Here is a 27,978-nt window from a genome sequence, read left to right as displayed (position 1 = left end):
TGTCCTCATGTTTCTGCTCTTGGCAATTCATATATAATTGATATGACACCATCATGTGGACAGCTGCGGTAACTTCACCCTCAGTTCAATAATACATCTGAGTACCTGGCTTTAAACGATGCAAACACAGCTCATCTGTTAGTTTTAGTCGACATTTTGCTGTTTACAATTTATTCCAAAGCATCCAAACAGTCCATCACATCTTTATTTCACTTCACGCAGGGATTACAAAGGCAAATCATGAAACCCCAAGCTGACACTCATTCCTTCTTCAACTCCTACGCTCACGTTGGAGGGTTTGTACAGTACGGCACAAGACAATTAACAAACATAGAATTAGGAAAGTACATTCAGATAACTAAGGCACACACCAGTTAGAATGTTCTTGGATATAATGGTGATTCTCAGTGGCAGCCCGGTAAACAGACTTTATACGAGAGCAGCCCATTAAATATCTGTCAAATATAAACAGGGATACAACAGGATGACAGGTGTTTGAGCACACTGCTGCAGAAATGTGCACTAAAATAACACACAAGATCATAATAATGACAACATAATCATAAAGTTTGTGCATGAAGATTAAAGTTTGGTAATTCTCTTAGCGTGAAACGAATCCTTTCATGGGGGGGGTAATAATTCATAATATTTTCACAACATAGCCTTGTCTTTATCCCATGATGCACTTGTGGGTTGTGTCTGGACAATATGGTTGACATTATTATCATAATATTAAGATAAATACATTTCCAATAATATCACATTATGGCAAACATAGGTCACTCGAAAATACAAAAACTTCGACAAAGCTCTCCACTCATGTAAATACAAAACAATTATTAACTTTTTTGTCAGTATGTTTGGAAATATTTATTATTCATAACAAAACCAATAACTCGATATGATAATATCATCTTGATGGATTTGACTGCAAGTCGTTGTGTGTGGGTCACTGACTTTGAACAGACTAAGGTAGAAATGTGACATTATATGGGTTAGAAAAAGATGTTTCTGCATGATTGCACAGATATTCATCCTGTTTCAAGTCAGAGGCTATCTAGTGCTGTTTGTTTGTGTCAACTATTAAAGGAGACATATTATGCTTTTACATTTTTTTCATGTCCTGGTGTATATACGTGTGCATGTAAAAGATCTTGAAAGTGAAAGAAGGTCAAGGTTGGCACCAACAGGAGCTCCACTGTCCCACAGAAAACACTGCTCCTGAAACACCACGTCAGAAGTCCTGTGTATGATTCTGTGACTTTCTGACATCACACGTCACCATGTCCCACATTTGCTTAACAGATGCTTCGTGGCCAGTTTGGCACGTAATAATTGATTTAGCCCAGCTGCTCTGTTGTTGTTAGGGGTCAGGCATGTGTGAGCTGACCACTCAAAGATTAGGTATTCAGGTGGAGGGGCCTTAAAGAGACAGGAGGTAAAACAGGACATTTCAGACAGAGGGGGAACATAGAACTTAAGCACTGGACAGGATAAGAAAATGGATGTTTTTTTTTAATGTTAAAGTATGTACACCTATTCCCGTAGTAACCCATTTTGAATCTGAAAATGAGCATCATATGTCTCCTTTAAGACAAACAGTGTGTTGGGCACGTACATCTCAAAAACGTTTAAGAGATGCTTTTTACCTAAGTCAGACATAATATTAGTACTCTGTGCAGATAACTCAGAATAAATGTAATTGAATCGTCATGTCTTGCCTGATAAGACCTCTTTGTGACGGAAAGATCCTTCTATTAAATTGAATTAAGTGGGAGCTATCAGTCCAGAGCACAGATCTTTTGTCTGCCTTTATCTGAAATGATTAAAGTAAGTCTTGCAGGTCTGTGTTCACATAGTCGATACAATGAAATCCAACATTTCAAATAACTGAAAAAGTTCACCAAACATTTGAAGACAATTAGAGTTTACATAAATATTACCAGTGTGGAACTACATAAGTGACAGGTTTCTTCCCACATATCCATTTACATGAGGGAAGTAAAATAAATGAAATATCTTTTTGGGCTTGTTCTGCAGTAGGATGTCAGACAGCAGGCAATACCTTGGACGAATTACTATAAACTGTAGGAAACAAAGAAATCAAACACATCACACACATTTCTCTTGACTTCACCCCCTACTCTCTGTTATGACTTCATCTCCCTGAGTATACTGTTCACATCTGCTCAAAATTTCCCATGTGCCAAAAATACAACAACCTAGGATTACATGGAAAACAATCCTAACTTTCTGATATGACTAAAAAAGTTTCACAAGGACCTCGGGCATTACATGTAAACAGTTTCTTTCCTAACGTCGAGATTTCCTTTGGAGCAACACCACCACCACATATGACTAGGCCACAGTTCACTGCAACTGAAAGCAACATCTGTTTGTGTGTTTATACAAAGTGCTTTGGTTTTCAGTGATATAAACTGCCTCTGTGTTGTTTGCTACCTGTACATTTAACATGAAAATCTAACGTGTTCAGCTGGAATAACTGCATTAAAATGGACTATTCTTAAAAAAAAATGCACAGGCGTTGGACCTTACAGACAGGATATTTCGCGACATGGGAAACTATGTGTTTGAAATATCTTTTTTTTATCTTAGTTTTACATACAAAAAGTTGATTCTCTTTGTCCTTTCCCCTGCACGTCCAAAGTAAAAAACAGACATCATTCAATGAAACAAAAGCCCATCAGTCCTTCTTTCCTTCATGGCCGTTAGCTGCCACTATCTCTTGTTGGTCTCTCTGCTGTTTGTGCCAGCTCTTGCTCTTCCTCATGGCAAACCGAACAATGTCCACCATAAACACCCAGGATAGAGCATACATTGCCACTCCCCCACACTTGATGAAGAATCTGGGTCTTGGGGAGATCAGCTCACAGTACAGCATTGTGCCTCCCACAAAGATTCGCATCACCACAAACAGCAGCACAAACAGGACATCCACGGCGTCGCCCAGCCACGTCCCGTAACGTCCTGTCTGTTTAAGGAACCAGCGTGCCTGCAGGAGGGGGTTGGTGATTTCGCTGCCAAAGAGGACGGCGCAGCCCTCTATGCCAGACTCCCCCAGCCACAGGGTGAGCAGGATTCCCAGGATGCTCATGGTGTGGTGGGCCAGCATAACAGGTCCCTCTGTGCGGAAGTACACGCACCAGGCCATATCAAAGATAAAGTAGCCCAGACTCACCACCATGGCACTTATCTGAAGAGGAGTGTTCTTAGTACCTGGCATCCACGAACAGAAACAGAGAGTTCTATGTTAGCATAAATATGAGCAGAAGCAAACATGAAATCTAAGGGCAGATAACCATTACTTTCATTATTGTTTAAAGCTACAAAATGTAAGAATTGGCCACCTGTTAAATTCATACACAACAGGGGTAGGGGGCAGCATATCAACAGAGTCACAGCTAACTGCTCCCAGCTGTAGCCGCTAGTTAGCTCAGTTGGCTGCGCAGCTAACAGTCAGGACTAGGAGCTCAAAGTGCCAGGCTGCTAGCACAGGAGCATTGGACTGGAATGGGCCAGGGAGAGCCGGTTAGTATGCTAAACATTCTTTGTAACAATATGTAGACATCATAACATCGTCAAACAAAATTCTTATATATTTATTGATTCATTGGTTAGACTATGGAATGTAAAAAAAGTTGTTCCTCATGCTTTTTAAAAGTATTTGTCTTATTGTTTGTCTGTGGCGGGTTTATTCAGACTTGAAATTGTTCCAATTTGTAGTAACTACTCTTTACACAATAGCTGTTTACTTAACCCTTTTTAACAACATGTTAAGCAAGATTTGTCCATCTTGACAAAATTCATCTGCAACTACACAACATGATTTGCAATTGAAGTCATTTTTCAAGCAGAACTGCCAAATGTCACCTTGTTCTAGTGTGGCAATTGTGAGGAGTTACAATTTTTTCTTTGTCATACGTAAATTAACTTGATATCTTATAGTTTTAATATATAATAGTAATAATATAATATAGTTTTCAGATTAAATGAAAATTAAAGTAATTGTTAGCTGCAGTTCTAAAGCAGCAGCTGACTTACTTAACAGTGACTGAATTACCATTTACAACATACAGATATGAAAACTACTTTATATATTTGAATCATAGTGACAGCCCTCACTGTTTTGTTATCTTGAGTTCTAATGTAATAATATGAATCAACATACTGTAGGCATCCTTACCTGGATAAGTGAAAGGCCAGGGTCCATCCACATAGCCTATGTATGCTGTGATGCAGCATGCCAGGATGCCATGCAACAGGGTGACAAGGCGACAGTTCCACTCGGAGCTCCTCAACCCGTTAATGTGACACAAGATGAAGTAGAAAGAAACCCAGCAGCACAGGGACAGGAGCGCACTAAGCACCAGCAGAGCCATCTTCTCCTCTACCGACAAAGACAATCAAGAAAAAACAGCTGAAACCAACTCACAGTTTCTCTCAAACACTTGCCTGTCAGCAGTCATCAAGCCAACTTTGAATCACATTACACCGTGAGGGAAAAAGCATTAGAGGCACATCTTGCTCTGTAATATCGCTTACAGTAGAAAGAGACAGCATTACCGACCGAAGACTTGGACTGTGCAATCCTTTGTAAGTGACCAACAATTAGCCTTTGCTTGAACTATAATAGCACTATAGTTGGCAGGCCGAGGGTCTGGTGGGGTGAGGGGGACGTCTCTTCTTCTGCTGCTGTGACGTTTGTACAAGGAGGTGAGACCATGCAGATGGACAGGCCCACACTCACTGGACGGGAACAAGATGTACACTCGAGTCTCAAAGACTTCAAGCGAGTTTCAAAACTGGATGAGAGGTTACTGTGTGCTGGGCCTCAGACAGTTCTCATTCTTTCAGCGCCGATTGAATGAAAACACCAATAAATCCAAAATGTGTTGTTGTTGTGGGTGTGATGTGAAGCAGAATTAAGTTAAGTTGTATGGGTACATGGATGTTAGGGTGGCAGGGGGAATTGAAGCTGTGATATTAAATGTAGTGGAACACTCAATTTGGGTTACTTCCCACTTTCCAAAACAGCGTGCCAACTACTAATACTTTCCTCAATGAAACACAGAGTATGTAACATTTGCTGCTTTAGGGTCTCTGAATGAAAACAACAAAAACAAAAGACGTAGTCTCACAACGTTGTGGGTAACAATGTTGTGGTCCTGGGAGTTGTTGATGAAAATCTACCAAATGTGACCTGAGAAAATGTATTTAAAAAATGTTTTACCATCATGTTTTGTCACTTCCTTCCCCTTTTTGCAGTATCTGTCTGAAAGGGGCGTAAAAGTTGTATAAATGTACATGAAATCACTCACAGGAATTTTGAATTTCCTTTGCTTACAAATGACTCCAACCAGTCGATTTATCATTTCACCTGTGTTATAAAACAGTGACAGTGGACGGGTGAGATAACAGAATCGCTTGATGCTTTCGAATGAGAGAATGTATCGAACATTAAATTTGTTTGCTCATAAACAACCCATCCATGACAAACGAAACAAGGAAGAAAACTAAAGACACAGATTCATCACTGGATCTGGATGTGGGAAGAAAAAAGATGTACACCGAAATAACACAATCTACGCAAACTGTACACAGAACACACAGGGTGTCATGCAATAGATGGAAGTGATCACCTGTTGGATAGACAACTAAGTTTGGGCACATTCGCATTACTTTGACTCCACATGGCAGCATGCAAAATACACAGCCTGCAAATGATGTAATACATTATAAAACTGACTGACACAGTATGTGTCGTGGCTAAACAAGGTTACATATAAAGGTCAGATATTAAGAGTGTTAGATGTATTTTTGATAGAGAGAAATGTTTTTTCACAGGTTTATGACGCATAACACGAAAAGTGAAATGGAATTACGTTCCCATGGAAACCCGTCAGAGGAGACGATAAGAAGAGGCATTTGGCAACAAGCTAGCTTATTTTAAATAGAGCTCGTGTTTTTTTTTTTCCCCCTGAGCTAAACTAAGCTCACTAGTACCTACACTGAAGAGGAAAGAGCCCCAGAGATAACTCTTCACTAAGGAAGATGCTCTCACGCCGGCTAACGCAGTTAGCTGGACCAGCTAGCCGGCAGCAAGCTAGCGCTACAGGGCTAACAAAGCGCCTTCTTACGAGGCTGTAACACATCCACAACATTGACAGCAGCACAATATCGTTACCTTGGTGGTGCACATGTGGCTGTCTCCTCCGTCACATCCTGGGGTTTTTCGAGCTCGGTGAAGGTATGTTTGTGCAAGAGGCTGTAAAAAGAGTCATTTGCAGGACACGGTGGCTGCTGTTTGTTGTCCCTTTAAAATGTGAGCACCGACAACAGCCTCCCTCAGCAGCATCCCCTCATTTCCCTACCGCCTTATCAGCCGCTGCACATGCAAATGTAGAAGAGCAGCAGGCGTGTGAACTGGCTGTATCATCCCATAGTATGCCGGAGTAGAGACATTATGGGAGGCTTAATGAATATTCAACAGGGAGGGGGGGAAAAAAATCATGTTTACATCCTTCTTGATGTATTCACACAGCGGCTGGATGCTGCCTCGGCTTTTTGTTGTTAAATAACAGTGGCGACACCTTATGGTCAAAGGCTGGAATTACATCCAGGATTCTCCAGCAGGGGCACAAAATGGAAGAACTACATGATAATAACACCACTAATGGTTTAATAATGTTTATTTATTTATTTATTTATTTTTATTTAACCGTGTTTTTTAAATTATGATATTATTTCATTATTCTCCTTTTTTTTTTTTTTTTTTTTTTTTTACACCATATTCTAATGCCTCTGTGTCTAATGTTTCATGTCCGTTATGTGTCTGTTCTTTCTGGAATTTTGTACAATCAGATCAAATCAATGAACAAAAGTACTAACAGGGAGGTGCACAGATCATCCTATCTGAATGACCTGGTTTGAAACTCCAGTGGCACTGCGTCCACTACAAGGATGCAAATTATTAGGAATTTATATGACCGATAGTCAGCTGCATTAACGATCGCTTATCAGTTAATCATTAAAATTGTCTGAAACATGTTCTGTTTTTCAATTAGAAAACTGTTTTAAACACTGAAGGGATAAATGTGCGATGATGTTTATCTGTTCATTTAACTCCTAATGTTGCTTGTTCTGATTTTCCAAGTTGATAAACTGATAAACTCCTGTTTACTGTCACAATATAACAACTGACCCAACAAAATCACAGTCATATTGAGAGTGCGAAATGGCTAAAATGTAATAATATCAGTTTATATAGGATGTCTTATTGTATTTTTTAATTACAAATTACTGGTATTTTAATTAAACACATTTTCTTTTACCAGTATTTTGTATTTTATTTCCTATACTTGATAAGCAAGTATTTGTAATTTGTAACAAGATACTTTTTGATGCATGTGTGCATCTCTGATTGTCAATTAATACATTTTTAAATCAGTTACATTCTTAAAGGCAATTAGGTGATTAATCATTGATATCCCTAGTACTCAAGCAAGGTTTTGGCTCCAGCTGTACCTGTGGTTTACCTCTCCAAAGTGGGTCAGTGCATCAATATTATTCACACGAACACAATCAAGCATCGAGAAACCATTTTAATTGATTCAGTTAAGAGATTAGGAGAGCCAAGAGGTTTAAGATGCTAATGATGTAGAGTAGCGGTTTCTTTCTCTTCCCTTATTTCCTGTCAGCTCTCAACTGTATACTGTGAAATAAATGGCATACAACTTCTAGATCCCCGATTAAATGTTGCCTGATAAGCACTGATACAAAATCTTCTTGTAAGGATTATAATGCAGAAAAAGATGCTCTGGATAATATATAATTATTAAATTCCCAGTAAGCTTAGAATTTTAGTGCACTGGTATCATAAAGTGTTATGGTTAGAGTGTAAAATATCCCGCCCTCTTTACAGATATTTCATTACTGCATTTGAAGGATTGTTGCAAAAACTGTGTACACCGGTTGATTTATCAGCATCAGTATCGGAAGCGGCCCAAAAAAAATCAAGTTGTGGTAGGGACCTGAAAAAAAACATCAATTTATCTATTAATACAAAAACCACACCTTTACTCTAACTTGTATTTGCAGTGCAAAGAAAAGACTTTATTGAAACAATTCATGAAAAAAAAAACAACTCTTAAATGGAACATCACCTAATTGCTTCATTTTCTCCTTATGGCAACTTTTTACAACATTTTCAGAACTCTCTCTCATAAAAAAAAAAAAAAAAAAAAACATGTTTACAAACTTAATCTACACAATTACATAGCAAAGATATCAGTGGAAATGTTAAGGCACTTGATCACCGGAAAAGGCCACAAATAGAAATGTTGCACTCATTTGGTTCTTTAGTCAACCGGATGCACCGGCACATGAAATGAACGTTTGATATGGCAGTAGAGTGTGAAATGAAAATGGAGGTAAGACAAAATAATACCAAAAACTAAATTATACTTCAACCAGGTGGACGAAAAAGGAAGTTTGGTCCCACAAGTTCAAGAAGTGCTCCTTGAATTACGCATGTGAAATGATTTGAGATATAAGATGCATAAATTATAAAACATTTAACCGTTGACAGGAACACACCTAAACAGAGAGCAAAAAAACAGAATTCTGGCAAGAAACTGAAACACTGCTTCACCAGAAGAGGGCAGTAGAGATTATTTTAGAGGCCATGCTGCAGTTTTAGTAACTTCTAACATGGAAAAACACTTAACTGAAGAGCCTGTTTCTATAAACTGAAACATTACACCCTTCTTTTGACAGCATTTCCTTTGACTTTGGTTTATTTGACACTTTCAAACAGAATGGGAATGTGATTGATGGGCGTGAGGAGCCCCCCCTCCATGGGTATTAATGGGTGAAAGCAGAAATAAAACTCTCCTGCAGAGAAAGATAATAGACCTGTTGATCCACAATCTCTGTATTAGCATGACAACCTGGCAACGACACCCACGTCGTGGGATGTGTGTGAATACTTCTTGTTATCGAGGACCTGTGGTAGAAACATGCGACTTTAAGAGCTTGTTTAATGCAAAAACAAAAAAAAAAGGGAAAGAAGACTGATGAGGTTATTTATGACAAATAAGATACAAAAATAGTCCTCCATAATTTCACTTAGCAACCAAAATAAATAAAGCCAGCATTAGGGGAGCATTTTCTGCGTCGGACCAGCTTATATCGTCATAGACAGGCGTCCGGCGGGTCTTTCACAGATGATATGAATCCACCATCCAAATTTTCCTTCACCAGAATGGAAGATTGTGTTTGTATGACTCCTTTGATCAGAGTCGTTCCTCTGCCGGGGGTTTAATTGACCAGAAGCGCACTGTCCAAGCTTCGTGCATACCGTAGCTTGTACGAGAGGTTATTGTTGTTGGCATCTGTCATCCGCTCCAATAATTTCTCCATAAAAAGGAAAGGCACAAAAAGTGACAGCTTCTTGGCAAAGCCACATTACAGCTGATATGTCATTTTTTTCCCCCAGAAAAGGCTTAAAGTTTACCGGGTCCTCTTAGAACGACTCCTTTTGTTTTTGAAGGGGGGCGGGGTTTGGTCTCGTTTTAAGAACCTGAATTCATTTTCAGCTTTGAACATCTGGATCTCCCCCACCTGAGACAGCTTCACTCACCATCACATAAACTGAGGTCCAGTGTTTTCCGTGTTTACTTTGAATAGCAATGGGTGGAGGAGCGTTGGCCTGGCTGGGAGAAAAAAAATAAATGTATTTCTCTTTTTTTCTTAACCACGCCGAACAAAATGCTAGGTCTCCTCGTCCCATAGACACAGCTGTTTTTGAGGAACGTAGTAGGTGAAATGGTAACCCTTGCTGCAGCTCTTTATGCCGCACTTGTAGTTGGAGCCTTTGCCCGCGCTGTCCCGGCTGCGGCAGTACTTCAGCAGACACGGGTACCACTCCAGACGCAGGCTGTATGTGCAGAGACAGGGCTGCCACATGTCTTTAGTGGAGTGACAGGCCTGAAAGCTGGGTGCCTGCACCGTCTGGGGCAGGGCCTCGAATATGGAGCCATCCACTCCTGTAACACAAGACAGGAGAGGAGTATTACAAAACAAAACGCACGCCGACATAGACTTAAGTGAATCCTCCTCTTTTTCTCATTTCACCCAATTAAATACTGTAGTGGATGAACAAAGTAGTCCAACGGAGGGGAGACGGTGCAGTAAAGGGGACGCTTTGTTATGCAAAGTAGATGCTACTGTGATTCCCTCTGCTGATAATGGTGCGGAGTGCCTGGTGAACCATGACCATCAACATTGTTTCCTCTGTAACAGTGCTGTCAGTGGACAATAGCGCTGTCATATGGATTCTCCTCAGCCGGGATAATGTGGAGTTCATTGCTATGAAGATACTGGATCCCCCTGTGAACGTGCCCCGATGGAACTAATAATAATATCGTTGTATACTGTTAATCGTATTAGCCGTGACTGTACAGAGAAGTAAACTATTTACCTACGAAGACCAGTGTGCTTGGTGCATTTATCAGGAATGCGGAGAGACAACGAGGAGGGTAAACAGAAGATAGCATGAACAGTAATAGAGCTGCATCAACAGGAGGCAGGAGATAATGGTTGGAGTTGGAGTATTATCAACAGAAGGAAGTGGAAGATTGTGTTTAGGTGATAGAAGCAGGGAGTGTTGGGGAGATAAAGAGTGTCAGGACAGAGATACATTGTAGAGGCAATCAGGAGGGAGGGGGAAGAGATAGGAGAAGGAAATTCTGCTCAAATCAACAACAGAACTTATGTAATGTTTCAGTAGCCACGTTTCCACCCAAAGTACCTGGAACTCTTTGTCTCACAAACTACTTTTTTCGAGAAACTAAAAGGGGTACTTCACGGGACAGCTGTTTTTTCACGTCCTGGACTCCAATCCATCACAGTCTTCCTTTCTTACTCCGCGTTTATGTATCCAAGCACAAGGACCCGAAAACAAACTGGTCTGAAGCCACAGATTTTTTTAAATGGCAGCCAAAATGAAATGGCGCAAGCACTCGAACAGTCAGAAATGTTTCGCGCTGTAAGGCCCACCCTAAAAGTTCTTGCACTTTTGGGAAGTTCTACGTGCCAGGAACTTAATTTTGACACTGGGTTGCCATTTCAGTCAGTGCTAATCATAAGCAACTTTGGGCTTGTTTCTCTGTAACGTCGCTTCCAAATATTGGTAGTCGCTGGTTGCAGTTTTTGGGGCTTGTTCCTCAAGTTTTGTTGCTGTCTCACCTGAAATGCCCAGATTTTATGTTGCATCTACAACCCTGGTTGAGGGTTTCTTTTTTTAGCTACTTAGCTTGAAAAAGAGAAGTATGGGAGCAATTATAGCAAAGAGCAGAAGGAAGAGACTGAATCGAAGGACTGGATTGGATCCAAAGTGGGGGAGAGATATGTCCACACCATGCTCAGCATGCCAGTTTATAGTAATAAAAGTAATTCATTTCTATTACCTCATTACCTTACTTGGTCAGCTCATTATATGCAACTTTTGGTTTCACTCACGTATTTATTCATTCCTCATGTTTTGTTGACCAGATGGTTTTGCTCATGTTGTCTCGAGATAAGAAAGAAAAATATAAAAATGACAAGGTCCAGCATTTTCTAAATTCTTTGAAATGCTTAATAAATATGTAATGTTACAGCATAAATTAATCAACAAGTTTGTTTTGGGCTTTTTTCCCCCCCTCAAAGCCAGGCGGCTTCTTTCTGGATCTTTTCAGACCTGGTTGCTTGTGTCTTTCAAGAGATCTGGCAACACTGACCCCTGGTCCCTGCAGCGGACATAGACTGAGTTCCTCCAAAAAGGAAGGTTTTTGTGGTGGGAAACGCGGCTAAAGACAAACCAAGACGAGACGACCACTGACCTTTGTCCAGCCAGTGTTTGACATCGGCCTCCCTGGTGTAGATGGCCTCGCGGGCCTCGCTGCACATGTTGTGGATGTGGGAGCTGAGCTGCCAGGCCCGACTCAGATTGACGGCCGCGCTCATCGTCAGCTGCTCCAGTCCTCTCCGCTCCTCTGCCAGGCGGATGGCCTGAGGATTTTTCTGAGCGGAGGACACAAAACGATCAGCGTCGACAGCCCCTGCTTCTTATAATAATACAACCCACGGATGCTGCTTTATCTGCTGTGTCATACCTGTCTGAGGCGGGCCATGGACTCGCTGGGGATGATCTCATTGCGGCTGAGGCGGGAGATGAAGCACAGGGCCTGGTACTGGTTCTGCCCTCTTTCCAGCTCGCCCAGGATCAGCGCTCGGAATATCTTCACATCCTGCAAGGCATCAGGGATGAGAGATGACAGGCTGAACGGATAAACAGACGACTCGCAGATGTCACCGAGGTGGTGCATGAACGCGAGTCTGTAATAGCTTACTGTTTATGCGCGTAGGCTCGTACAGATTAGGAACAAATACTCTTTCCATTTCAGCGCTTGATGTAGCACTTTTTCCAGACACTCAAAGTAATTCAATATGTGGAGTTCAAAGATGTTCACACAACGTCTGCTTGCTACACCCATAGAGCCTCATCTGACACTCCGTTGATACATTTCATTGTCTGTCGGCCTGTGTAATGTTGCTTCAGTCATGCTCTGTTTCTTTGTACTATCAAATTAAGACTCAGGGCGCCGTTTCTTGACAAACCTATCGGAATTCCTCACATGCCGCAAAAAGTCAGAGCATTTTGCCACGCTGTTTTATGTGCAACTTAAGTAAGTAAGGAAAATGGTGATAGTGAAGAGTCCCCCCCCCAAAAAAAAATAAATAAAAAAACTTGTTGCTGTTGGCAAGTGCGTGAGAGATCTGGCGCCAGAGATGAGGCCATAAAGAGTTCTGTGAGAGGGCATGCAAGGCATGATGGGAAGCTCCAGCAGTGGGAAGAGCCGAGCAGCACAGACCTGTCCTCCTATTCATGAGACGTCCCCCCCACCCCCAACACCACCACCACCACCACCACTTGGCTTCTGCTTCAAGACAGACAGTCCCAAACACCCCTCCTCCGCTTTTCACACACCCGTCTGAAGCCAACAGGCTGCAGAGGAGTAGCAGTTTCAAGGCTGGAGGGATCTCTGGGACAGATAAACAGCCCAGAGATAACCCCACTGAGTTCTCCTTAAGCTCTTGGGTCCCGCTTCCTGTATGCTAAAGCGTACACACTGGCAAGAAAGCCCCACAGGCTGCCTTGGAAGTGTTTACGCTCCGCAGCTCTTTTATAGACTACTTTGCATGATCACCCGCTCCTCATTTACGAACCACTTTTGTCTGCAAGAGGAGATCCTGGCAGGCGTTCAATGCAAGCACAGGCATTACACAAGACAATAACGCGATACTATTTGACCTTTGGAAAGCAAATTACTGACCAAATATTGATCCACGGCTTTTATGTGATATCAACTTTAGAGCCTCCCCCCTCTCCAGTCCATGTGAGCTGCTCAGCGTTGGACGAGAACGTGGACTCAAAGGACTGTGGGAAAACAGAAAGTCGAATACCTCAGACGTTCCCATACTGCGATAATAAGTCGGTATTTTTTTTTTTTTTTTTTTTTTTGCAAAAAGAACAAAGTCTGAATGATTAAAGAGAACATCAAGGCTAGAAAGATATGAATATATCACAGGGAGCACACTGAGGTGCAAGGACGAGGGAGCACAATGCCGACAGAGTGCCAGTTCCCTCAAGTGCAGGGAGACACAGAGGCCACGACTTCAAGACCTCCCATATTGCAGACATATGGCGCTGTGCTGGGACACTGTGTTTGTACGTGTGTGTGTGTGTGTGTGTGTGTGTGTGTGTGTGTGTGTGTGTGTGTGTGTGTGCAGGCAGAGAAATAGAGAAATAGAGAGAGAGAGAGAGAGAGAGAGAGAGAGAGAGAGAGCGCGAAGGGGGAAGGCATTCGTGTCACATAGGTTTGCCCCAGGGCTCTCTGGGTAATTACAGAGAAGCAGGGCAGCTCCACCAACTCTGCTTCTTTGGAACTTGCTCAATGGTAAAGTGTCGACGCCGAGATCTCCTCCTCCCCTTGTGTCATTATGTGTCCAGATTAATGATTGTCTACTTCTGCTGCCCTGCGCTTGGAATCAGGCCAGAAAGGGCAAAGGGAGTGCAACAATGTTGAGTGTGGAAGTTTTCTTTGATGGAAATCTTAGGGAGGAATAGTTTGCCATGTAAAGGGAAATGCTCTTATTTGATTTACTGCAATAGAATGTCACGTCTGTCCGCCTGGAGCCAGCAGCCATTTAGCTTAGTTTAGAATTAAGAATGGAAACATGGACCGGCTCTGTTCGAGGCTAAATCTCACTGACTGAGATGTTTTATGGTTTGTTCAATTTCACACAGAAAACAAAGTAGAGAGGTGGCAATTCACGGTATGTTGTACCTGTGGTGGCCTTTTTTTCCAGCTATCGGCTGATCCACAGGTGGGCAAAGACACGCAGAGCTGAAGAGCTGAGGCAGGCCGGATGAAGCATTGTTGCTAACAGCTAGCATCCAGCTGTCACTCAAAGCTACCATGCCCTAAACTGTCCATGAATTCAAAAGGTCATATTGATCAAATGTTTGTGTACAATCCTTGTTTGAAGGGAATACATCCGCAGAGCTCGTAGAAAGGTGCAGAATACATGTATCTCTTCTCCTTCAAGTCAATATTATGATTTCGAATCAGTCATTTAAAATATGCTGTCAGGTCCAGAATGATTGCATTATTTGGGTATGCAGCAAACAGGCAACCACTTTTGGGCGGGGCAGATGATACTGCAAACCTTGCTGTAATTCAAACGACTGGGTGATTAAAAAAAATGTATCTTAAGTACAGGCGTCATGATCAGGGTTTCCTCTTAGTCGCTGCTCTCAGTTAAACAATCCAGTATATGAACGTCTGTAAAATCACAAATTGTCTTTAGCTTTAACGCTGCTCTTGGGAGGATTTTGTTCAGTTTCGACAGCCATGCATGCCGATCCCCCATGTTTTCTAGACTCCATGCTAAGCTAAGCCGACCAGCGGCTGATGTTAGATTCATATTTAGTACACAGACAGCGGGTGGCATCGATTCCTCTCATCTATCCCTCTCATCTAAATATCTCATTAATTTAATCACACAGGTGGCGCTGAGGAGGAGACACTATAAATATTTTTGTCTCTGGCCAACAGTTAAGAGAAATTAAGCCTAATCGAGGCCTTTAAGTGGCAATAACAAACCGGTGTTGATACCTCCGCGGTTTGGGTGCAGCTGGGATAATCATCAGCACGGCTTGTAAAAGCAAAAAAGAGTAATAACAATGACATCACCTCCACATCGCCATCCAGACAGAAGCTGTTGGATTCAACCGCTTGTTTGGATAAGACTAGACTCACTTCTGCCTAGCTGAGAGCAGCAGTGGCACACACACACACACACACACACACACACACAGCGCCTCGTTTGTGCCGACACACTCAAAGCTCGATGAAGGAAAAACGCAGCGAAACGCAGTGTGCCGTGATTAAAGAAGCTTTTACACCTGTTGCCACGATGACAGGACAGAGTGAGCTCACTGATCAAACAGCAGCTACCTCTTTTAAAACCCCGCCAAGGCCGAGTGGGCTGCTGGTGTGTTTTTTGCACGCTGTAGATACAGGCAGAGTGTGACTTTGACAGAAGCAGGCGTCAGGCTCCTTTTTTTTTTCAGATAGGGCGATAGGGGGTAAATACTGCGAGCAGAACCTGTTTTTATCAGTAACTCAACTGCTGCTCAGATTACCCAAACGGTGATGGTGGTGATATATCTGAATAGGATAGCACCGATTCACCTTTAGGACATCATACTCAAGTGGGCCTGCTTGAGCTTGAAAATGTAATAGCGTGGCCACTTGAACTACCACAGCTACTCCCTAAAAAAAAAAGAGAGAGGTTTATATCGGGAAAATGAGTCACCCTCCTAAAAAGTGCATTTCCACGGAACTGCGTAAAATTAAAGGTTCGCAGACCAACATTTAGAGAAAATCACCAGGTACGGACATTAAGAATTAAAAAGGGTGACATTTCCCCGACTTGACTGGTAATACCATAATCAAAGGACAGCGTAGCCTTGAGTTTTTTTTCCCCACCAGAGGAGTGTAAATGTCAGCACGGCTATAAATAATCCACACAAGCAACAGATTCCTCAGCAATGCTCCCTGACACCCTAGGACCCGGGCCATTTGCAGACAAACTACCACTGGCCAAGAGCCAAACACAAGTCTGTATTCATGCAACATGACTAGTGGGTCATACCAAGACCTGTTAAACTGGAGAGAGGAGGAGGAGGAGGGGGGGGCTGTTTCATTGGTGGTTACCTTTGGTGGGCCAGGTTATTTAAGAGGTGAACAAAAGCCTATTCAGACTCTCAAAGGGTGCCATTTACAGTGAACATTCTCCGTCACTGTAGTTGCAGCCCAGCTCGCCAAATAAGCTCCCCTTCACAGAGCTCGTACCTGCTTTCCTGGCTGTGAAAACGAGAGCGGCGTGGAGCCAAACGCCAAAAGAGAGAGAGAGAGAGAGAGGGGAAAAAAAAAGCGAATTTTTCGGAGAGCTAAAGGAGATATACATCGAAGCCCATGACCGATTGTGCCAGCTCACACTTGCACGCATGACTGGACATCCAAACACACACACACGCAGACACACACACACACACACAAACACAAACAGTGTGCCAGCGGCTATCCCCCTCCCTCCCCCGGGCGCTGGAGGTTCTTCCTGTTTTCCAATCCCCTCTAAGACCCTGTCTGTTGATAAGGCTGATGGCTGGCTTGGGGAGGACTGCTGGTCAGCCACGCTCTGATGAGTCATTTGGGATCACTGCGGGTCTGTGTGGGTATTTGAGTTGGCCGGACGTTATGTTTTCAATCAAGCTGGAACCGAAAATGTTTCTGAAATATATATATATATATATATATATATATATATATATATATATATATATATATATATATATATATATATATATATATATATATATATATATATATATATATATATATATATATATATATATATATATATATATATATATATATATAGCTAGCAACAGCTAGAAATGTATCCCACTTTGATATGTAAAAGCTCATCATGCAGGCTTCCAGTTGGTTCCTTTGGACCGTATTTGTTGAAGTGCAAGTGATGAAGTGATGAAGTCACCCCCCCTTCAACAACAACCCACAGATCGAGCACGTTTGGCAATGGGGGTGGATATTTTTCCCTCGGTTCATGAGGGCAAGAAAAAAAAAAAGCCCAGGTATAGGCAGGGATTAAAGATCATGTTGGGAGACAGAGGGAGAGAGAGTGAGAGAGAGAGAGAGAGAGAGAGAGAGAGAGAGAGAGAGAGAGAGAGAGAGAGAGAGAGAGAGAGAGAGAGAGAGAGAGAGAGAGAGGGTGAGACGTACTCGCGCAAACAAAAGGAGCGGGAGAAAAGCCGCTGCGTTCAGAAATGCTTGAGTTGAAGCTAATTACACAGGCTCCGGAGACAGGAATGTGGAGTCACATTCGGAGGCCGGTCACACCTGGCCGTCCAAAGAGCCGACCAATTAGTAAACAGTGGCAGTGAATGGACAGTAAAAACACCGGAGGCCAGGGAGAGAGAGGTGTTCCCCCCTTTGGCTGACAACGGTGCAAGCTAACTTACTTTTCCCAACATGCGAACTCAGAAATCCACCTAAACATGAACCGCCTTGAATTTAAAAGTCTGCAAAAACCTGCGCAAAAAATCACCACAAACCGGGGGAGGGGGGAAGACTGCCCATTCACACACGGAATCTGGATACAATTATCTAGACACCAAAACTGTTTATGGAGACTTTGCATTCAGGAAATGAGTAAGAGACAAACAGTGAGTGCTAACAGGGAAGGAAATGAGGCAGATAGATAAGGCATAAACAATAGGGGTGGCTTGAGTCCCATTCAGCCTCCAGCCGTTGTCCCACAGCTTCATATCCTGTTGCAAGGGGGACACATACTGCCTTTTAATGGAGAGGCATTTAAGCTTTATGTCACTATTTGTTTAGTTTTTTTCTGAAAACATGTTTTTGAAAGCTTTGCATGCAAAAATACTTTTAAAAAAAACAAGAAATTAGCCGTTTGTTTTCATGACTGAATAAACTGAATAAACTGAATAAACAGGCTGACCTTAAAGGACACCGCAATTACATACTGTTTTACTTTGTTTACATGTGGCGGACCCTGCCACCTCCCTAGCCTCAAACAGAGCTCTGGCGACCTTATTCTCCTCTGAAAACACCTTCTTTATTTAGTTTACACAAACTAAATAAGTCTGAATTTGTATTATTACCTCATTAATATTATGAATATTATCATTATGAGCTTGGATTTTTTTTTCTCCAAAGCTACGTGGAGCCCCTTTTAGATATGTAGGAATTGGCCACTTGTCAAATTCATACTCAGAACAAATAGGAAGTAGCAAATCACCAGAGCAAACACTTGCCATTAGCTAGTTAGCTCAATTAGCCAAGCAATTAATGATCCTGACTGGGAGCTTGTGTACCAGGGGGGTGTTTTTTTGTTGTTGTTTTTTTTTACATATTGGCCCTTTAAATTGTCTTTTGGATATGGATCAGTGTGTGTCGCCTGTTTTTATTCATCTATTTGAAAAGATAAAATGCTACTTTTTACATAAACTCCAAGCAGCCTGATGCTAGTTTCCTCAGATGACAAAAACATTTAAATTCCCTTTTCATTACTTTTTCTAGGGTTCCCTTGCTTTTTTCCAGAACAACCAAAACCATAGTGACACAGGAGTGGTTTATTTGACAAGAAAAAAAAGGGGTGACGTAATGCCTCCCCAGGTGCGGACCCTCATAACTGCAGCATTGGTGCTGAGTGAAATGTCACAAAGGTTGCATGCTGAAGTCAAACACTGCGACTAAATTAGTTTGAAGCTAACCAGGCTGAGCGGGCCAAGAGGACAGGACACAGCCATGAATTTGACAAAGGGACATTTCAGGACGCCGTGCGGAAAACAGAACAGAAGCTTTGGCAGAGCAAACCCTTTGTTAGCTCTTCCGCTGCCAAGAAGTGCAATCTTGAAACCTCTGAGGTAGTTAGAGATGATGGTGCACACCACAACTTCCATCACAGCACCGTAGAGTCCACTGTCTCCGACCAGTGGAAAAAAAGAAATCTAAAAAAAGAAAAAGGCAAATGATAGCAGTCGTTCTCTGCATGACTGTGGGAATGGGAAGCTTTTTCTTTATCAGCGGCATTACAGATGAACATCTGGTCTGCTGGTGGGAGGAGGATGAAGGATAAAGACATCAAGAGGGGCAGAGGGGCCACAAGAGGCCAAAGGGGGCCAATGTTGAAGGGCCACAGAGGAAGCTATTTTTCCAGGGATTCTGAGTCAGCGGGGGAACAAAGGGTGGCTCGGAAAAAGACTTAAGCGTATGGGTTAATCTTCGAAAAGGTCCACTGCCTGCACACACTGCAGCCGAAGATGCAGGGAGCAGAAACAACACTGGAAATAAAATCAACCCACATCTGAGCCAAGTTTAGGTCTAAAATTCCAAATACCAGATTACTTTCTAGACAAGTAGGAGCGGCGCAGTTCCTCTGAATCACACAGCCTGTCATATATCTGCGGAGTTTATCTCTCCAAATCAGAAAGGAGCCGCAGCGTGAAAAGGGAAAGTGAATAGGCAACGAGGTCCTTTAAGGTCCTTCTCCACGTAAACACAAGCCTGAATACCGGAGCAATCATTGAGATTAATGAGTAAATACTGGTTCACTTCCAATCCGTATGGGGACAATTTATTACATTTATCAGCGTTGGTGACTCGCACATGACTCGCTGAGTTCTTTTCCCAACACAGGAAGCCTCGTGTGCCCCCTCAAAGACTCTGCAACAACAACATTTTCCCAGGAAGTGTGACACTCACCTGTAGGGGAAAAAAAAGGCTTTACAAGTTTGTGCAAGTGACAAAGTGGGATGGTGTTTCAGGGTTGAGTGAGAGGCAAGGTGTGGCAGCCAAAAGAGAAGAGAGAGAGAGAGAGAAGAAAAAAAAACAAAAAAACAGGTCATATAATGCGGTGACGACACTGCACTGACTTGCCGCCGATTTACAGTACAAAACAAACCGGCAGTTGCTTCATTTGGCAAACACCGGCGTTTCCCACAAACAAAAAAGAAGAACAAATTACGTTTGCCAGCAAGCTTCCCACACAGGAGCCAGTTTGCCTAATACCTAATAAAGACCTCAGTCCAAATCCACTTGAACAATTTTGATGGATGACCCAGTATGCGACGGCTGTGGGAAAGCTAGAAATCTGCCAAAATGGATCACAGATACCGTAAAGGAAAAAGTCCAACAACCCCCCCCCGCCCATTCATTCTTACAGTGAGCTTACTGATGGGCGTTTTCCATTAAGCCTGTGCGCTTTGAAGACAATCAGAATATACACTAGAAGCGAGCTGACCCGAGGGCGAAACGGCCCCCAGCCGAAACACAATCTACTTCATGAGGTTGGGATGACATGAGGATCTAATAATGACACAACTCGTTCTCACCGCGGCGCCATTATTTACTAAAACCCGGATCCATTTAACGTGATAGCGCGAGACAGTTTGAGTGTTAAGTGGTCTCCAACATCTGCAGTCAGCATAGCGTGGGGTTGCTCAGGACACGTCTGCACTGATGTGGGTCAAACAGAAAAAGAGGTGGAGGAGTTTGAAAATGGTTTGGTGTTGTATTAACAGGGGTTCTCCACAGTCAGATTCAAGACCTTTTCAAGTGTTTCCAAGGCACACTTTCAAGCTGTTCCATCAACTTACATCCGTGGCAAATAATTCATCTGTATCACAGATGCATTGTGCTACTGACCCTGTGTAGGAATGAAGTGACGGGTGTACTTAAAGTCACACAGGTCGCTTGCTGTTTATGGATGCTGGCTACTTGTAATTTTTTTTTTTTGTAAAAAAAAAGTTAAAGGAACAGATCACCCAAAAGTTTTAATTCAGTGGTTATCTACTCAATCCTCAAAGACATAGCTCCTGAGCTAAAAGAGTTAGCATACGCCCTTGTCTGATGTGGGTGCACGAGGTAGACCACATACTGAGGTCACGCTGACGTATTTTCAACTCAATTTGGGATCACTTGGCTTCCAGGAATTTGGATTATGCTGGATGCGCTGTACGGAGCCATTTCACGTTTTGTTCTTTCAGCTGTTTTTTATTTTTATATTTCTATGTTTTAAAAACAAGTCCCAATCTACGTCAGTTGTTTAGGAGAGTTCTGCCACACTGTTTTGCTGAGAACCGCCAGAAATTTTTTGTGGATTACAAAACTTCACCTGACTTCCCATCAGCATGGAGGTGAGTAGATAATGACTGAGGTTTTCATTTTTGAATGAGCTCTTCTTTTGAGTTGGAAGTCCCAGGAAGTCCCAATCTATATCTATAATTCTATATTTATGTATTATTGTATCAGCGCATACGCTTGTGTACGAACAGATACAACCAAATTTATGATGATGATGATTTATGATGATGATTACTTTACTTTACAATACATTATATCAGATGTTTCCTGATAGAATTTAACAGGGTGACAAATTCAAGTTCCACGTTGCAAGGCTTCCTATATAACCTATATAATAACTTGAAAGTGAAAGTGAGTGAAAGTAATGCAGCTACAATTTTAAGCAGTTTCAAGCACCACATCCAAAATCCAGGCACTTGTTGAACCTTTAAAAATTTCAGTTTCAGTTGTCAGCACCGGGTTGAACCCCCTTATGTTTGATGTTTAAGCATTTTTTCACCATTCCCACTATTTTTGGTCTTTCAGACAGAACACAAGCTGGAAAAAAAAAACATTCCAACTCTAAAACACGCTTCTATTTTTATTCTGCATTAGTGTTGCCGAATGTTTGGAGATGTTCTTTAAATGAAATCAGATGACAAACATTGAAGGGGACTCTGTCACAGACCCGAGGTATGCGATGTGGCTATAGATCAACGAGGATGTGCGCAGCTGCATCCCAGAAGTGAAACCTTTCTCCACGCGTGACCTCAGCCGAGAGGCCCGCACAGTGATGTCACTCACAACCCTGCACTGATCACTGCTTGCACATGAAAGCAAGACATATGGAGTGCGAACTGATTAGCTTTACTGACAAAGTGTTCTACATCTGGAAAGACCCAAATTGGCCTCGCAAATATGTGAGACATTTCCCTCAGATTAATCTCCAAGACATGGTTTATGTTCGGCTCAAGGTCTGAAGACCATAAACTGCTGTTCTGGTTCGCTGAAAGATAAAAGGACGAATCTGCCACCAACACATGACTGGGAGGGAGAACCGTCTATCCGAGGCGGAGAGGGCCCGTCAAAATCGTTTGATGTCGCATAATTGAACGTTGACACTGAGCATGTCATCGGGATGTAACTGCAGACACACTGCTGCAATTTTACAACATTCAGAGCGGATTCGGCTGTAAATACTTCACAGCGGTACCGGACTGGAGTGAAACTGATGAGATCGCCAACATTGAAGCCCCTCTTCTTCGCTGGGAAAGGCTCTGAGTGAACAGGTCGACTCCCTCACGTGCTGCTGCCTGCCTCTCGTGAAAAGTAATAACACAGTTCATCTGCGGTCTGAACTTAATAGACGATGTTATCTACGTGTTGAGGTTTACTCGACACGACGCAGAGGTGTCATGAGCGAGCGAGCCCGCATCGTCTTTTCCATGTGTCTGCCGAGCAAAACCTCCTGAATAATCACAGTCCGGCGGAGTCTCGCAGTGATTCATTGCTTGGATAAGGCTGACTAAACTTCCTCCTCGCATCCAGCGGAGCCCCTCGGCCGGCGGTGTCTAATGGCTATAACATTTACCGTCCCGTCTTTTGCCACGTATTCACAAAGCCGAGAGGAGCTGCTTGTCTGATGATTATTCATAGAGTCATAACAAAGATGTGATGCTACTTTTTTCCTTTTTTAAACATAAAGCTCAATCCTGGATGAATCAAACATGATCACTTGGACGGGAAAAAAGGCCAAACGCTCCATCGACTCATTAATTCTTCTTTAATCTGAATATCAAATAACCACCTCTGGCTGTGTTGTTCGTTATAAATCTCGAGTGTGTTTTAACAGCCCTGGTAAAACACTCTTCTTCCCACATGCGTTCATCTGGACTGTATATTCATGGCAGCTGCAAGTGACAGCTCATCCAACTTTCCATAAATCTTGGGAGATACTGCACAAGAGCCGAATGAGAACCACATGCAGGAGCCGCGAGGAGAAGGGCAGGCGGTGAAGGAGCCGGGGCGAGAGACAGAGAAGGGGGGGGCAGACAGAGAAGGAGGGGCGAGGAGGCCGACCTACAACTGTAGCAGATAAATCAGGCAGCGGAAAAGCAAAGTGATCTGAGAGGTTCTGTTGGCTTTATTCAAATAAGCAGAACCACATGTGTGCGCATGTGGGAGGACCGGGGCTGTGCCTGAGGGGGGTGCGTGGGGGGTGCGTGGGGGGTGCGTGGGGGGTGTGCGGCGACACGGGGCGCCCTGCACGACCGGGCAAAGGCTCGCCGCTCACAGATCAGTTGTACGTCTCTTTATATCGGTTTGTCACCGGTGATTGGGGGTGACGGCCTCCTCTCTTTCAACTCTAAATTAGCTGTTTTGGTTAGTGAACCAGACGCGCAGATCAAAAAGGTCAGACATGCCCACTTAATCCTGGTAAATCTCCCCCTTCACATCTCGCCAGCCCGTCAGCTTCTGTGTGACAGCAACCATCACAGACACATGCCTTTGCTCTAGCGCGCCACTGTGAGTCCGCCGCACGCCTCCTCCGAGCCCCCTCGCACGACGCAGCAGTTGTAGTTTTCCTTCCAGGACGGACATTTAAATGTGTCTCCCGAGCAGAAACAGCATCATCTTTCCCAAAAAAAAACAAAAAAACAACTGTGATCGTAGAGCCGCTCAGGAAGGGACACTTGATCTTCTTGGCTCCTTTTAGAAGAATGCTAAATATGGCTGCTGATGATCAGCTCTGGGCCAGCGGGGGGGTTTTAAGGCCATCGGGGTGTGTGGACGTCCACATCTAAGGAGCAGCAGCTGTCTTGACCTCTGCGAAACTCCCGCTGAGATGGAAAAAGATGAACGAAGCAAGTTCTACTTGAGTTTATGTGTGAGTTATAGCGTCTGCTCCGGGGAGGTTTAGGCTTTTGGGATGTTTTCCTTTAAAAGTTCAGATTTGGGAGCCTGCATCCACGCCTCCAGGCAACCAAAGAGGCCACTGTGGCTACTGGAGCTCAGACTTAATAGAAAACAGATTTGGGGCTGATCTCAAGAGATGATCAAAAAAGAACATATAGGGAAAGTAAAGGCAGGTAAACGAGTAGACGTTTACTCCTCTTGACTTCAACCCCAGGAACAAGACGATGGGTTGAAGGGACATGAGGGCTCAGATGGAAGAAACAAAAAATTATAAATGGTCCTTAAACGGGATTGTAGGAGGTCAAAGCAGATCATTACGGCAGGGAAACAGTTGCATTATGGCAAATCAAAACCTATTTAATCTAATTTGATATCAAACATTTTCTTGAAGCAAGCTTGGTTTCCACCATTTTACTTACTAATTATGATTTTTAAAAAGGGCACTATGCAGTTCTGGAGAAGAAAATCAACCTGATGCAATAATGCAAAACTCTGAAACAAGTATTTTTACCATAACTGAATAAACAAGCTGTTCTTGGAATAAAATAAGGTCCCCGGCACACTCTTGGGAGCTAGAAAGGTGGCAGGGTCCGCCACATTTAAACGAAGTCAAACAGTATTAAATTGTGTTGTCCCTTAAGGTCTAGTCTGTTTATTCAACCATGGAAACAAACAGAGTCTGTTTATTAAGTTTGTTTAGGCATAACAAACAGTCAGGGAAACTTTCTCTTATGATTCACCAGAACTACATAGTGCACCTTTAAAAGTGGCAGGGACAAGCCTCCAGCCTCCCCAGTGTGAATGACTCCTATGGACAGGACTTGGATTTGGCCGTGTGAAACATAAACACACCCTTGTTTGGTTCTTGGGGCCCCAATTAAGTCAGGTTAAATGACTAAATCAGAGGGTCCCAAAGTGAAGTCTGACAGACCTGCAGCAGGCTGAGAAGTAACACAAGGGAATCTTGAAAACCAGAGAATGTCATATGGCAGAAGATTTAATACTTCATCTAAACAAGGAGCCAAAAGGTTCACTGTAAAGTCTGACATCATCCTCTACCTCTCGTGCGGTCAGCGGGTCTGAGTGGAGACCCTCCAGAGGGAAAACAGGACCACCTCCACCACCTCTCACCTGTTTGAAGTCCGCCACGAAAGTGATGAGTGTCCCGTCTCCCTGCTTGAACTCCAGCGATATCGCGTCTTTCTCGCTGTCCGCCTCCAACACCTCCTCGGTCACCAGTCCGTCAGAGAGCCGGACGCGGACCCGCAGCTCCGAGCCCAGTCCCGCGGCGGCCAGCAGCACCAGGGCGGCGCAGAGCCGGGTCAGAGTCCGAGCTGAAGCCGCGCAGACGCGACTCGCAAACATCCCCGCAGAGGACGCGAAAACCGAAGCCGACGGAGGAAAAACTCTCGAGATCGCGGAATCCACCAATCTGCGCTCATAGCCCCCTCACTGCTGCCTCTGGGGGGGTCCGCGGAAAGTCTTCTCCCTCATATTCAGAGTGCGGCTTCGCAAGTCCCATATGGTCTCCTGAGCGCCAGCAGCACTTCTTTCCAGAAGAATCACAAACACGGTCATGGAAATCAGACGACAATCTCTCCCCCCTCCCGCACCCTCTCACCGCTCACTAACTTCTTCTCCTCCTAGTTCACTTCCATTGAGACTCCGGCGCTGCTGGCCGTGGAGAGAGATCATGCGCATTTCAGTCCGATGATCGCACGTTGCTTCTCATTCTGCTTTGTGTTGATATTCCCGTCTTCTTGTCCTTCTCCTCTCTCTCTCTCTCTCTCTCTCTCTCTCTCTCTCTCTCTCTCTCTCTCTCTCTCTCTCTCTCTCTTTCTACACTTCATACAGTCCCGTCACTTCCTATCCGTCGGTATCCCACCGCTGTGCCAAACTTTCTGTTGTGTGTGTGTCTGTGTGTGTGTGTGCAGTGATGGTAGTAAACTCTTAAAGCCACACACCACCCTCTGAACGCTCTGCCCATCCCCCTGCAGGCCCTCATGTGATCCTCCTGCACTCCAGCAAGCAAGCTGAACTAATAATACCCGCCCCCCCGCCCCCCCTGCCCCCCAACAATTATAACAAAGGTGTTGATGGGATTTGTAAATACGTCTGAAATCCAACATACAGCTGGTTGTGATCCAACACCAAACAATGACTAATAAACAATAAGAAACTTTTAGCATTGACCTTGTCATTCATGTGTTTCTTAAAGGGGCGGCTCACCCCCCAAAATTCAAAATCACATATTTTTCATTTACATTTACATTTAGGGCATTTAGCAGACACAACATATCACCGATCAATAAAGTACGAATGCAAAAATACAAACCGCTTTCAAGCCCCTCATCTTCGGGGTGCTTGTGATTGCAGAGCCAAGTGATCTACAGTGTATATAGTGAGAACAGAAATGGTCTGAGCACTGAGCCTTGAGGGACACCAGTTTCCAGAAAGCAGGGTTTGGACAAGGAGCCATTCCATGTGACCTGAAAAGTGCGATTTGTCACTTTCCTCTTACACGCACCCGTCGAGCGAAAACATATCCAAAAGGGGTCTATTCAGTGCCATTGACAACGCTGAAACGACATGCAATGGAGAGATGGATCGCGATGAGGTCACGTGTTTATGTGTGATTTTATTTTTCAGACCCGAGCGCAAGCAGTTAGTAAAAATTGTCTAAAAATACCAGCCTTTTTCGCCAGTGGGCTTCTTTGCTGTTACAGGTAATTTCTAATCATCAGTGGAGTCACAAGACTGTTTCATTAACACTTAAAAATTCCTCGTAGTCACTTAAAAATATATTTTTACCATGTAATTTTAGTCATCTTTTCATCCACCAACCTTTAAGGAACCTCTTGTGATCCAAAGTTCAAGTTCGGGTGGATTTGAACCATGAGCCTCAACCTTGGCAGCCTGCCAGGCTGAGCTATTTATCAGCTTCACTGAAAAATCCACGTTTAGTCATCCAGCCTTAGAATGCTAGCTTACCTGATGAAGGTCAAATGACGAAACATGATGATCAACAAAGTGCATCAATAGCTCTCTCGGTAAACCACAAGTTTTGAACCACACAAAAAACTTTTTTTTTTTTAAATCCTGTATGGACAAAACTTGGACATCAAAAGTGAACATTAAATCTTTCACCCTGGCTCTCAACTGGAGGTCTTTTCAATGTTGAAAAAGACCTTGAATTGACATGTTTTTGACCATTTAGATTGTTTTGGTGTCGAGTGCTGAGTTTTAGAGAGATCAACCCTTGGGCTCTGGATAAAAACCCTCCAAAACTGACTAACATCTGACTTTTGTCAGTATTATGAATGTGTAAAATAAGAATTCACTCCAGTGTCATGGGTGATTATCGGCTCCAGCTCCAATCAGCGATGATGGAAACACAACACTTGGGTGGACGCAATAATTTTCCTCACTTGTCAGGCGAAGTTGCAAATACCTCTCAGTTCAAGCAGCACTCTGCCCTTGTTTTTAGAAGGTTAAACCTAGTTTAGAAAACACACACAAACCAGTAACTCAAGATAATACATAGAGCTTGTTATCAGTAGTGTTATGTAGGAACTATTTTCATTCTTGATTCACTGCGAAGAAGGAAGTGTGTATCTACTTGTGGATGAGTGGCTGGTTCAGATAGGCAAACATCTGTAGCCTCTTGTCCATGAGAAGATGCACACTTCCTTCTCCACGGCGATTTAGAAAGAGAATCCTTCCTACTTGAAACTGCTCATAGCAAGGTCTGTGGATTATCTTG

The 27,978-nt window shown here is 43.3% G+C and overlaps 2 protein-coding genes across 6 annotated transcripts; both read right to left on the bottom strand.

Annotated features, from left to right (window-relative positions):
* Positions 1 to 187: 187 nt before the first annotated feature.
* tlcd5a (TLC domain containing 5a) lies at positions 188 to 6,659 on the bottom strand. Of its 5 annotated transcripts, none has more exons than XM_037071864.1 (3): positions 6,206 to 6,659; positions 4,205 to 4,408; positions 188 to 3,237 (listed from the first exon to the last, which is right to left on the bottom strand). In XM_037071864.1, exons 2-3 carry the CDS (start codon positions 4,398 to 4,400, stop codon positions 2,705 to 2,707), a joined length of 729 nt encoding a protein of 242 aa, XP_036927759.1. In that variant the 5' UTR covers positions 4,401 to 4,408; positions 6,206 to 6,659; the 3' UTR covers positions 188 to 2,704. The 5 variants fall into 5 exon arrangements, with proteins under 5 accessions (XP_036927759.1, XP_036927752.1, XP_036927742.1 ...); XM_037071857.1 differs by lacking the exon at positions 6,206 to 6,659 and adding an exon at positions 5,661 to 5,863; XM_037071847.1 differs by lacking the exon at positions 6,206 to 6,659 and adding an exon at positions 5,252 to 5,293.
* A 1,447-nt stretch (positions 6,660 to 8,106) lies between these two features.
* oafa (OAF homolog a (Drosophila)) lies at positions 8,107 to 26,130 on the bottom strand. Its single transcript, XM_037071890.1, has 4 exons — positions 25,347 to 26,130; positions 12,177 to 12,311; positions 11,904 to 12,084; positions 8,107 to 10,067 (listed from the first exon to the last, which is right to left on the bottom strand). Exons 1-4 carry the CDS (start codon positions 25,578 to 25,580, stop codon positions 9,793 to 9,795), a joined length of 825 nt encoding a protein of 274 aa, XP_036927785.1. The 5' UTR covers positions 25,581 to 26,130; the 3' UTR covers positions 8,107 to 9,792.
* Between the last annotated feature and the right edge of the window lie 1,848 nt (positions 26,131 to 27,978).

Source organism: Acanthopagrus latus, chromosome 2 (assembly GCF_904848185.1).
Source record: "Acanthopagrus latus isolate v.2019 chromosome 2, fAcaLat1.1, whole genome shotgun sequence".
In the NCBI taxonomy this organism is placed as follows: Eukaryota; Metazoa; Chordata; class Actinopteri; order Spariformes; family Sparidae; genus Acanthopagrus; species Acanthopagrus latus.
Note: the sequence above shows the minus strand (reverse complement) of the source record. Positions and strands in the feature narration are given on the sequence as shown.